At 39.6% G+C, this 12,452-nt stretch overlaps 1 protein-coding gene across 11 annotated transcripts in view; it reads right to left on the reverse strand.

Moving 5' to 3' along the window:
* Positions 1-12,452, reverse strand: part of dmd (dystrophin) — a 320,693-nt gene that overhangs the window by 11,974 nt on the left and 296,267 nt on the right. For 9 of the 11 annotated variants that reach the window (XM_044344903.1, XM_044344896.1, XM_044344895.1 and 6 more), the window contains 5 exons: positions 9,409-9,520; positions 7,398-7,534; positions 5,453-5,491; positions 4,468-4,533; positions 306-371 (listed from right to left, as the gene is read on the reverse strand). In XM_044344903.1, coding sequence (XP_044200838.1) covers positions 306-371; positions 4,468-4,533; positions 5,453-5,491; positions 7,398-7,534; positions 9,409-9,520 — 420 coding nt within the window. The remainder of the gene's footprint in view (positions 1-305; positions 372-4,467; positions 4,534-5,452; positions 5,492-7,397; positions 7,535-9,408; positions 9,521-12,452) is intronic. The other 2 variants (XM_044344899.1, XM_044344897.1) reach the window with 1 other exon arrangement.

The raw sequence follows: 12,452 nt of genomic DNA on the forward strand, positions 1-12,452 counted from the left end.
TTACCCCTGAGGACAACATGAATATATCATGTGAGATGTGCTGATATTATCAACTATGTTCTGCTCAACTATACAGAGCTATGTTTATGTTTATGTAGGATATGATAATTCAAACAAGAATAAATCCATAATATGAGCTTGTCTCCAGAATAGTCTAACAGTCACTGACATATATCACAACCAGCCAATGGAAACAAAGACAACAGAGCCAGTTCACACATAGCCGGCCAATCAGTGAGTGAGAAGGTTGGCAAAACAAAAAAAACAACAAACAAACAAACAAGCAAACAAAAAGCGGTTCTCACATGCTCTCATTGGGTGAGATACTGTCATTCAGATAAGAGCCATTACGATTCTCCATTTCTGCTAACCTGCGGAGGGGGAAGAAACAGAGCAGTCAGTCCCAAAACCAAAAGGTCCAGCAGTTAGCAGATTATTCTAGAGGGAAAATCCACCTCAAAACAGAATTCATATTTGTTACTGCAATGATTCAGGGCTTTTCAGAGTGTAACCTGATGTGCAGATCGATATGAAAACACTCAACTTGAAATTAAACTTTGCCAAACCCACTTTCAGGCTTCGTGTTTCCTGTGATGGCTTATTTAACCTTGCAAATTCCATCTGTGTAGAAGCTGCTTCTTACAGAATGAAAAAAAAGGAGGCCTGGTGTTACACAACACTAATTGTGTGCAAACAGCGGCAGGAATACAGCCTCACACTGTCTGCAGCCTATTTGAAAGTGTTTACAACTGAAACACTACAAACTCAAGCAGCACCTACAGTATCTGGCATCTTTGTATTTTATACAAGTCGGCTAATATTGCCTTGAAAGCTGCCTTATGAAAGTAATGAGTGGCAGACCTTCAACACATAACACTGCTAATTGGTTTTCAATTTAATATGTCTCACTTTGTGCAGCCGCCTCTGTAACTGATTTACAGTCGTCGCTGGCTGAAATCTCTGGTGTGCTGGTCACAAAGACTGTAAGATTACTGCATGTAATGTGGCTCTAAAATATAATGACAATATATGCCAAACACAGGAACACTGCATTAGTAAAGAGGAGCTTTTAATGGACAAACACTGGCTTCTTAAAAAATAGCACTAAAGTTAGTTTTTGAATTCTTTTCATGGAAACTTATTAGCTTTTTTGATGAAAGTTAAACGGGAAGATTGAAGGAAAGCTTAGCTTAAAGGCTGCATGAAATTAAAAATACATTTTCCCAGTATTATTACATTTTGAAATATCATCCTCTGACATTTCTGTTGCCACTCCGATACAGTGGAGGTGAAAAGAATTTTGTGTCCTAATAGTGTCAGGATGACTCACAGACACCGCTGTCAACAGTTTCATAGAGACTGTTTCCTCTAGAAAGTAGCTCTGCTGAAAAGTGTTGACAGTGATGTCTGTGGATTATAATCTTTGACCTTGAGTTAAGTCAGAAAATATGTAACTTGCAGACTGCAGCTCTAGCATACTGTAAGATGTGTTGTTTAATTAGTCTAACCCCTAAATGACTGGAAGTATCTTTTTAACGTTAAAGAAACCAGTGTTTGGCCACTAAGAGGAACCCTCTGGCTGTGTTTCTCCAACAGATCTATGAGAGAAATTGCCATGTTGCTATCACCTCTAGATCACTTTCCTGATGGTCGGAGTGTCTGCCCAGAAAGTATCGAGATTTTGGGGTAGTGTGCATTTAAGCAGCATCTGCCCAGGCAGGTGTATTTGTACTCATAAGCTGCTGTGCGCTACAGAAACAAGAGATAACCTCGCGTCCTGGAAGCCATCAGCTCACCCAAGGCTTAATTATGTTACTTCTTCACCCTACCACCTTCCTTTAATCTGCTGGATAGTATCTGGAATCCGCTAGATCTAGACGCGACAGGGGCTGGCTGAGAGAACAGGGCCTGGAGCTGGGAGTGTGACTCAGCATGTGTGTGTCCGTCAGTATGTGTTGGTGTGTATTAATGTGGGTTAGCTCAAGGCAACAGTGAGTGGTGTCAAACACTCTGCCAGGGATCAAACACTCAGCCTGTGGCTCAGACCTCACACGGACTCCACTGAGGAATGCCAACAGTGCCTGACTGACTGATTAAATGACTGATTGATCGACTGCTTGATTGACTCATTGTTTGATTGATTTGACTGCTTCTTGTCCCTCAGCGGTGGGTTTCTGGGATCACTGCAAACTGGAAGAACACTGAAATGTTTTTGGTGAATAAGCTCTGATTGACTCAGTGTGGCACCACAACAATATTGATGGGTTTTCTCTCTCTTTTGAGTCCAGTATCGATGAGGCTTTGGAGCGTACATGCTGGCGCACTGAATGGTACAAGCAACACCTCAAATGCATTAACATATGCATATACTGGACTCTCACTGCAGAAGGCTTATTCACCAAAAAGTCAATGCATCACTTTATCATGTGTACAAATTCAGTTTCTACAGTATGCAAAGGGATATCTTGACATTTTACTTTGGCCTTACATCATTCTTCATCTTCATTATTACCTGACTGAACTGGAGAATTAGTTTCAGCACATTTAGCATTTAAACCAACACTGCTGCTGGCTGTAAGTTAGCTTGAGTACTGTTTTACTTCCATGTGAAATCCCTGCAGTGATGTCTTTTACTTGAAAGAAATATTCACATAAAATGTCAAATGTCAATAATAAAAACTGTTGTCAAGGTATCCCATTGTCCATCTCAAAATAATCAACAATCGTGCATAAACGTCTTTCAAAGCACTGACATATACAGCCATAAATAACTGGAATATTCATATAGAATGAGTTGTTTTTGCTGTTAAAGGTACAGGAAACACTAAATTATGAATTTGTGGCTACACAGATGTCAATTATGTTTGTGACATTAGCTCTTAGAAATGTCATCAATTGTCAGTCAATACTACATCATATGGTTCGTTGATGTGATTGGTTGAAGTTAGCTGTGATAGGCAGATGGTTCATCCAATCACCTGCCAGGTATTTTTTGAAAGTGCCTGCCCTTTTACAAACAGTTTCCAAGGACGACTTCTCAGATGGTTTTGCAGAAACATGTACCTTGAACAAATTCTTCACCGAGTAGCTTTTTACAAATGACAGAGAAAAGAGATGTTTGTGTGCAACATCAATTTCAGCAGAATTGGATACAAAACTACCTTCAGTGGTAAACAATTTAGTTCTGGAGGAGATGCAGCAGCAGAGTTTTTTTTCCTAATGAAATGAGTGATGATCTTTTGAGTTATCTACACGTGTTACTGTTACAGCTGTTTTAGGAGCACCTTAAAGCCTCTCTCTCTCTCTGCCTGTCTCAATTACACGCATGGTGAAACAGACTTTGTAATGCATTTGGGGCTGTTGAAGTGGTCTCAGTCTTCAGGTTTAGCCTATTGATGCTCTGTGTTCCATCAATGTTCTGTTCTGGTCATTGAGGCTCATCTGGCTTAAGCATCACACTGTGTGCTATGTTTGTGTATTGCCATAGTAACCTTAGACATGTGGATTTGTTGTTGTGTGAGGCTTTGAGGTCATTCTCATGATCCTCTTGATTTTATTTGCATCTAATTGTAGCGTCCATACCATCCTGGCATATGGACTTCCATGAGAAATATCAGAATACACTTTTTTGTGTGATGTGAAATGCTTTGCACAGTACATAATACAGATTTGGAAGAAAAACTATTCTTAATCAAGTTTCCTGTACCTTCAACTCAATCGTCAGTGTTGTATAGAAGATATCTGACATGAACTGTCCTCTATATTAAAGCTTGTGTCAACCAAACAAGCAAAAACTGACTGGATATGACATGTGCCTGAAAGGTAGCTTCACATCTTCATTGTTAGCATTTAATAAGATTACTCACACTAAATGACTAAAATAGACTCACTGGGTTGTGAACAGGGGAGGGAAAACAAATTACTTAAAGCTGCTGATTGATTTGAACATCAATCTGCTGTGAATTTCAAACCGTGGTGTGTGGGGAATAATCTGACTTTTGCAAGGTAAAAGCTCTTTTAATTGGTGATTAACAGCGTTAAAAATACCCAAAGCTCTTTAATGATTGTTGTGCTCAACTTTTAGATTTATTAAGTGAAATAAATATGAGAATGTTGACCGAAAGTTTCCCCAGAACTGCATCAGCAAAGAATTAGGACAACTGATCCCCCGTGAGTTAGCGGCTGCACGAACACAGCGGGGGAAAGACACGCATCCCAATGCAGGAAGTGTGCTGCGCTTTAGCATTTTCTCCAAATTCATTATTCCAAATCACATCAATCAAAATGTTCCTGGTGTCTGGGAGAGCTCTCTGGAGGAGCCATTATCTGCAACGCTCGTAGGGTTGAGGACAGCAGCAGGGAATGCAGAAAGTAGAGCACGGGGAAGGTTACTTTCCCGCGTCCTGTTCACAAACACAATGAGCCTATGCTGCAAGAAGCCGCTGCTGAATGCAGATAGTGTGTTACCGGTTGGCGTAGTGCTCGATCCGAGTGTGTGTGTCGTCATGTGAGAGCTGAGGGGACGATCCAGGCCTGTGAGAGAGAAACAGAAAGAGGAGGAGAGAGATAGAGCTCGTGAATCCAAGCGGGAGGGACTCATTAATCCTGATGCACACGCACACATGCACAAGCAGCATGAATCCACAGGAGAGCTATGAGGGGAGCGACAGTACAAGGCACAGATGTGTGGCGGCGTGAGATGCTCTGTAAATAAGCTCCCTGCTTGTATCCTGTACTCCCGGCTTGGAATACATTTGCCTTTACTTCAAAAGACATGTCGGATCTAAGATCTCACACCTCGTCTGCTGAGGGAAAGATCAGTATTTTGAGATCATTAACCAGGAGTCTCTAAGGATCGAACAACTTCTCCTGCAGTGTTTTAGTCCTTGAAAAATTAGGATTTGACTCTTTAAAATCCTGAAAACTTCCCTTTACAAGGGCACCTTGACGTTGTGAAGTTTTATCTGTTCAGAGCCAGGAAAGTGTCAGGATGATCCAAAAGTAAGAAACTGTGTTCATATGGGCACCTGACTATTCTTCGAAGACAGACTTATAAATTGTCAACCTGCCCTTTAACAATGATGTCATTATTGTACAAGGCTACCAGCATGTTTAATATCAGTGGAGTGACTCATCGTGAATCACAGATCTGCAGGATGATGTGGGGTCAAGCAGCAGCAAGAAACTGTTGAGATGTGAACCCACCAGAACTACAAACAACATGACACTGCACAATGAGTATGAAATGAGTGGAGGTGAGTGTGTGTTGTGTGTTTGAGACTGACAGAAAGAATGTGTGTATGATTAACAGAGGAGAAGGAAATCATGTATCATGTTTGACAGAGAGAACAGAGAAGAGAGAGAGAGAGAATATTTGAACATGAGACTGAGAATGTACAGGTGCTGTGTGTGTGTGTGCGTGTGTGTGTGCATGTGCAAGCCAGGTACTCACGCATGGTCTACGGGCCAGAAGTTGATCAGAGTGACAGGACTGCAAGACAAAAAAACGTGAGATGATGACACAGGAAGTGGGAGGACACTGCACAGCAAGGCATGATGGGAGCTAAAGCATGGAAAGCAGCGGGGGGCCAACAGGGGGAGTTGTGAGACCAGATTGACACAAACAATACAGCGTGATCAAATATGAGTTATTGTGCACAGGTACAGCACGGGCGCTCATACACACAAACCATCAGCATTGATAAGCTATTGATTATTGATTGACCTGTCAGTAAAAGGAGCAAACCATTTCAAAAATAATACAGCAATCATATGATGTGAGGTATCAAACAACACACAAACACAATATAAAAGCTGTGTGTGCGCATTGCTGCATTGTAGGACAGACACATAATTCACAGCAGCACATTAATCCTATATAAAAATACTGAGTGACTTGTGTGTGCACATGTTTAAACACTCATATAAACCTTTCATTCATCACTTACAGACCATAACTGTATAAAAGCTTTAAAATATTGGGTTCTTTTTCCTTCTTTCTTTGACAATAAGCTTCTCACAGCACTACATTTCATATATCCATATCTGCTCTACAGTATTGAACACTTGGCCTTGAATAACACTGAGACATTCATTCCTCTTTAGGTGCCAATACATACATTATTATTGATTTGCTTGCTGACTGCTGTATGTATCTTTAGTCAATAGCGGTGTTAAGGGTAACTGGATTCCAATAATCATGAACAGTTGATACTGACTTTAGCTTATAGTAGGTATATAGTATCAGCCAATAATTAACAAGAGGTTACTGTATAGAAATAGCATATATACTGTATGGTTGAGGTAATTTAGAGACAGTGAGCCTCTGATAACATTTGCTCCAAGAGGAGTGTTCTGAGTGAGAGGCGGCACAAAATGAGTTGTTGGTATTTTGATGGAAATTGGGTCTTAGATGTTGTGCTGAGAACATGTGACAGAACCACATCTTTTTCTGGTGCAACGTCACTCCGCCGCCGATCTGGTGATTTTGTAAACAAGAGCAGACTAAAGAGAGCGAATGAGCAGCAATAACAGAATAATGCTTGAATAAACTGTTTTAATGAAACACTTTCTAACCAGAGGATGCCTTTAAATCATTATTCTAAAATAACATTTAATGTAGCATATAACATTTTAATGTTATGTGCTATATTATGTGTTGTTGCAGCAGTTTATACTGTATGAAAAGCCGCTCCTTCACTTTATTAAATCCCTGCAGCATCTGAAGGCAGCAGGACTGATATGTATGTGTGACAGAGATGGCATTATACGTGACTGTTACTGTGCTCACTTTGATTGAATCACACGCAAATGACACCAGGCTGCTATAAAACACACAAACAAACACACACACACACACACTAGCCTGATCCACCATTCTGTCTGTTTAGGAAGGACATGTTGGAATATTTTACTGTTTTACTCTTGAAATGTATGACAGTGCAAATACAGCTGTATGACATCAGTGAAGATATAATGTGATCACTGATATACAGCAGAATTGTGAATAAAATAGTGGTGGGTTGAGATCATCATAACATCTCCATGTTACATCCATAAAACATCAGGATTTCTTGGAGAAGCTGTTTCCATTTGTTGAGCTATTGTTGTCATGCTCCACTGTAATTGGCTCAGCTGTTTCACTAGTTCTTGCACAAGACCCAGTGGTTTATTTAACCGTAAATTGTCCCGTTAAGTACATACCAGATCAAATTGATCAAATCCAGTATCAGTCAGGCCTTATTTATATTTATAAATTCTAGATTTATTTGAAAAATTCAGTGATTTCCTCTCAAAGTTCTTGACTCTTGAAATGTCAAACTACCTTATCTCACATCCTTCCACAATGTGAGGCATCAATCACAACTGATGTGTCTGTGAGAGAGAGAGATACTCACGTTTCCATGTTGTCTCCCTCCAGAATGGTCTGGACAGGCAGGTAGCCCATGCGTGGGTGTTTGGCAAAGTAGCGCTTGGTCCTGAACTTGTTCTTCAGCACCTTGGCAAAGTCCCTGACATCCTCCCCTGATGTAGTCTGGAGAGAGACGGGGCACAAAGGTGGCTTTGTTAACTCCAGAGGGAGTGGGGCTCACACACACACACACACACACACATATACACTCACACACCTTTTAGAAAACGCTGCTCATTTATTTCAAGTCCTTTGACTTTATTCACACGTCCAGTCAGTGAAGTTAATGCCCTCATTGTCAGGTCTGAGTGTGCCATTACAGTTACAAGAAAGAGGAAACAGATTTATGACTCTCAGCCAGAGCTTCAGTGTCTTTATTTTAGCCTCAGGCCTGGGCTGAAGACATCACTGTTTAACCCTCTCTTTTCACTAGAATACAGCTTCAGGTCTACTGCTACACCAGAGGAAAGCTCTTGGTTTAGCACTGAAGCAGGGTTTACTGTGGAGAAACACAACTAAAAGACACCAGGGTACTGTAATATTCCAGGAATTTAAACAAGCAACAATAGTTTATTATCACTCGGGGCAGCAGAACAAACTGTAAGCACAACATTCACATTTCATGTCGTTATATAAAGTGGAAACTTGTTAGCAAACAGATGCCTATTAACACACCTAGGAGACACAGAGCAACATTATCATTCATTTGGAGTCATGTTTGTGTCCACTTGTTTTAGCTCAGTTTTGTTCTCCTCTTACTGAGAAAAATACACATAGCCTATAAAACAGTGTATAGTGGCTTGGTGGCCTGCTGCTGGAAATTGGGTTGATAAGATTTAAAAGAGTGAAACAAAACAGTTAAGTTTTGGGCTGCAAAACCAAAACAATGAGCTGCTAAAACACTCCATAAAATTGAAGATTTTTGGTAATACACACATTTGCTTTCTTGCTAAGAGTTAGATGAGAAGATTGATATATTTTTCATGTTGGTACATTAATTATTAAGCTAGAGCTAGCAAGCCAATTAGCTTATCTTAGCACAAAGACTGGAAACAGGGGAAACAGCTAACCTGGCTCTGTTCAACGGTCAAAGAGAAACCACCCACCATTAACTCTAAATCTAGTTAAAGCACAGAACTCCACATAGAACCACAAACATGACATTTCTGTTTGACAGACCCAGGCTAGCCGTTTAACCTGCTTTAAGTCTTTGTGCTAAGCTAAGCTAACCATCTCCTGGGTTTAGCTTCATATTTTGTGTGCAGTGGTATTGATCTTTTCAGCTAACTCTCAAGAGTAGGCAAGAAAGCAAATAAGTGAAATTTCCAAACTGTGCAACTACTCCTTTTATATAAAAATAATGATTAGTGCAACTTTAATCAACACTGTGAATACTGCTGTAAAATGAGCTGTAAAAAACTTAAAATTTTTTTGACTTTCACAAAGGGGTGGATAAAAAAAAGATACATGTAGAATATTTTGGACATTTTTTTCAAGCAAAAATGCCAAACACTCACTAGTTCTAGCTTCTTCAATGTGAGGATTTTCTACTTTTCTGTTGTTTTGTGATAGCAAACTACTATCTAACAAGACATTTGGGAAACTGTGACAGAATTTTTTTTTTTATAAGAATATAATATATATTATAATTTCACTCATGTTTGTTGGAGATATGAATCTTAGTTGGTAAACAGGGTTATTAGCATTAATAACTGGAGGACATCCATTATACAAAGATCACTGCTTATTAAATAACGGCTTATTGAGGGTGTAGGAGCTATGATACGATGGCAAGAAAACATCTGCACACTCCAGTCTGTGCAATATTCATTTATTGGGGTGAAGTTTTAGCAGATCTGATAGTGTGAGTGATTTTCATGTCATAACTAGGAGAGGAGAAACTATTTTCAGTAAGTCTGGCACCTTAAATTCACATCTTCACCGTTTTAAATTTACATTTCATTTGCACATAGCAGAGTAGAAATATATATTCATACCGGAGTGCAGTACTCGACCATGGGGTACTGCATCTTATGTCCCTTGGCGACGCGACCGGAGAAGAAGCAGCTTTGGCAAATGTCATAGTTGAAATGTTTCAGGCTCCGATATCTGTGGAGAGAGAGAGAGCGAAGGAGGGAGGTCAAGAAAGCAAAGGAGGAAGAGTGATGAGAAAAGAGTGTAAATAGACGTCAGGGTAGAGCAGAAGAAAGAGCAAAAAGGGAAAAGGGAGGAAGGAAGAGAGACAGAAATGGAAAAGAAAGGGAGCGAATCAATAAAGGAGCAAAATTTACGGCTCTGTTTTCTCCAAAGTAGGAGTAGTTAAAATTCTTTCAGCCCAGGACCTAAATGAGAAATTTATTCTCTGGCCCTGGGACTCTTCATTAAAATTTATCACTGCTCTTGTCATGGAGGGGCCCACCAACAATGGAGCAGACACACCTCCCTTTACAGGTCCCAACCTTTAGTTTAAAAAACAGCCCTCCTGGGCTTCAATGCTATTTTAAAGGTTGGGGTTCCAAATGCGACTACAGCTCTATCATTATAATCATATCATCAATCATTCATATGTACAAGTCGGCTGCTTTACTGTGCTGCAGCTGCTCAATTAGATTAAGCCGACAAATAGTTCCACATGCTTTTTCACAGCCAGAGCTCAACCGTGGTGACAGAGAGCAAACTAATGGAACAAATGTGTTTTTATTGGAATAACAACACCCAACAAAAGGTTTATAAGTCTTGTGAGCAATGAACGAGCGCACAATGAACCTTGTACATTCTTGTCTTCTTAACCCTCTTAACTGCACAAACTTTAGGAGGAGCACATTCATGAAATGTTATAATTAGTATAAGCAACAACCTAAACCGCTATGTTTGGCTTCATTTGTGGGAAAATTTCCTTCACAAAAATGTTCCCAAAGAGTAAAAAAAAAGGAATTCCATACTGCAGAGCTTCACAACTTACTGTTGGAGATGAGCAGTGTCAGTAGTGGTAACAGGGGGCCCGAAACAATTACAAAATCATCACAGTGACAGAAATTAAGAGGGATTGGTTTGATGTGAAGTTAGATGCTATAAAGCACCTTAACAACCTCATGGTGCTTTCACACTGTGTGATAGTGATAATCTTACAAGTTCATTGTGTCACACAGTGTGAGATGGGTCTAAACAAGGCCGTGCTTACTGCTCTGTGAGGACAGCACAGCGGTGCTTTGTTAACATCAGCATGCTTACATGATGTTGGTGTTTAGTTGGCATAATGTTTACCATGTTCACCATCTTAGCATGCTAACATTGACACTAGGATTGCTTGTGTGAGAAAGTGACCTTGAGGCACAGAAAATGATTTTGTTGTGGTAGTAGTTGAGTAGCTGTGGAATTATGCTACCTCACAAGTGTGTTTTGCGTCATTTTATGTAATATTCTGATGATGAGCATGTAGTCTTAAATGTCTGAATTTAGCCTGGCTTTGGTGGCAAAAGCCCTAAATCGACCATCGATGGATGTTTCTCACAGTGAGATCTAAGACCCCAGTTTGTGATTGATGATCAAAGGTTTCATCACGTTTCTCTCATCATTGTCAACTATCTGAAATATCTGTTCAAGCCCAGGACAAAAGGTCACCCACGGATTTGTGACATGAATGAGTGCATCAAGTTCTCTTAAAATCTCTTGTACGTGCCACATAAGAGGAGCGGCTCTGGCATGACGCCTGAGATGAGCAGAAAACAAAAGAAAGCAAGAAATATGAAACTAATTCCATGCTTCTTTGAACAGATGCTGAAGCTTCATGTAGGAACCACTTCACTGGCTGTCATGATAAAGAGAATAGCTTTGTGCAGCTAGTGAACCATCTCACTTTTATTCCCGTGTGCGTGTGTGTGCAACACATGAAGAGAAATATGAGAATCCTGCTTCTCTTTTCCTCCTCTTTAAATAAGGAAAAACACTACAGGGACAAGAATGCTCACTACTTTAAAAATGAAAAACTCTTCTGTATTATCTCGCTAATCAAAAAGCAATGTCTTTGCTCTCAATCATTAGAAAATAGACTATGGTGAGGTATAAAGATACAAAAGAAGAAATCATTTTTATTAAAAGGGAAGGCTGCTGATACATGGTCTAGACTTTAGAATTATACAAAAGATGTCAGTGTGCAGTTAAATCAGGTTCATTCCTACTGACTCTAGAAACTTAAAGGTTCAGTGCTGCACCACACAAGATTATAATTCTCATTCAGTTTCAATTTAGGCTAAATTGAAAATGAAATTAATTCTGTGTTTTATAGCCCTTTATGTAATGAGATGAATAATATAATGCTCTACAGCAAAATGGTCCCAATTTCTGCTCATTTCTTCTTTTTTTGATATTCAGATGATATTCAGCTCAGGAGGTAGATTGCGTGTGGAACTCTTCAACCTTAACGCTCAGCAAAAAAAAAAACAACAACGGTGAAATATTTATAGTATTATAAACAAAAAGCACCCTGGAGACATGATCCAAGTGTAAGGCTGAGGAAAAGAGAGAGCGCAGAAAAGCTGAATGCAAATGGCGTAAAACCAAACTTCAAATACACTATGATATTTACAAAGGCGCGCTCCACTCCTACAACGATACAGTTTGCAAAGGAAGACAATCCTTTTTCTCCAGAATCATAAACAAAAAGAAAAATGATGCTTGCATTTTATTTGCTACAGTAAAGAGACTGACAAATCCTGCCCTGCAAATAGCTCCTGAATTTCTCACAGCTGATATGTGAGATAAATTTGTGTCCTTTTTTGAAAATAAAATTGACGGTATCAGACGTGAGATTAGCTCAAACCTTCATTTTCCTAATTACACCCTAAAGGAAACCAGTCCTGATGTCACAGTTCAGCCCCATCAACAGAGATACCTTATTAGAAACAGTACAGCACCTTCATTCATCCACTTGTTGTCTTGAAAGTTTGCCCACTAACTTTTTAAAAAATGTTAGTAACTCCATTGAAACTGATGTTCTGAACATATTGAATGCATCATCCATCTCAAATTTACCCTTTTAAAC

Source organism: Thunnus albacares, chromosome 24, assembly GCF_914725855.1.
Source record: "Thunnus albacares chromosome 24, fThuAlb1.1, whole genome shotgun sequence".
NCBI classification, from domain to species: domain Eukaryota; kingdom Metazoa; phylum Chordata; class Actinopteri; order Scombriformes; family Scombridae; genus Thunnus; species Thunnus albacares.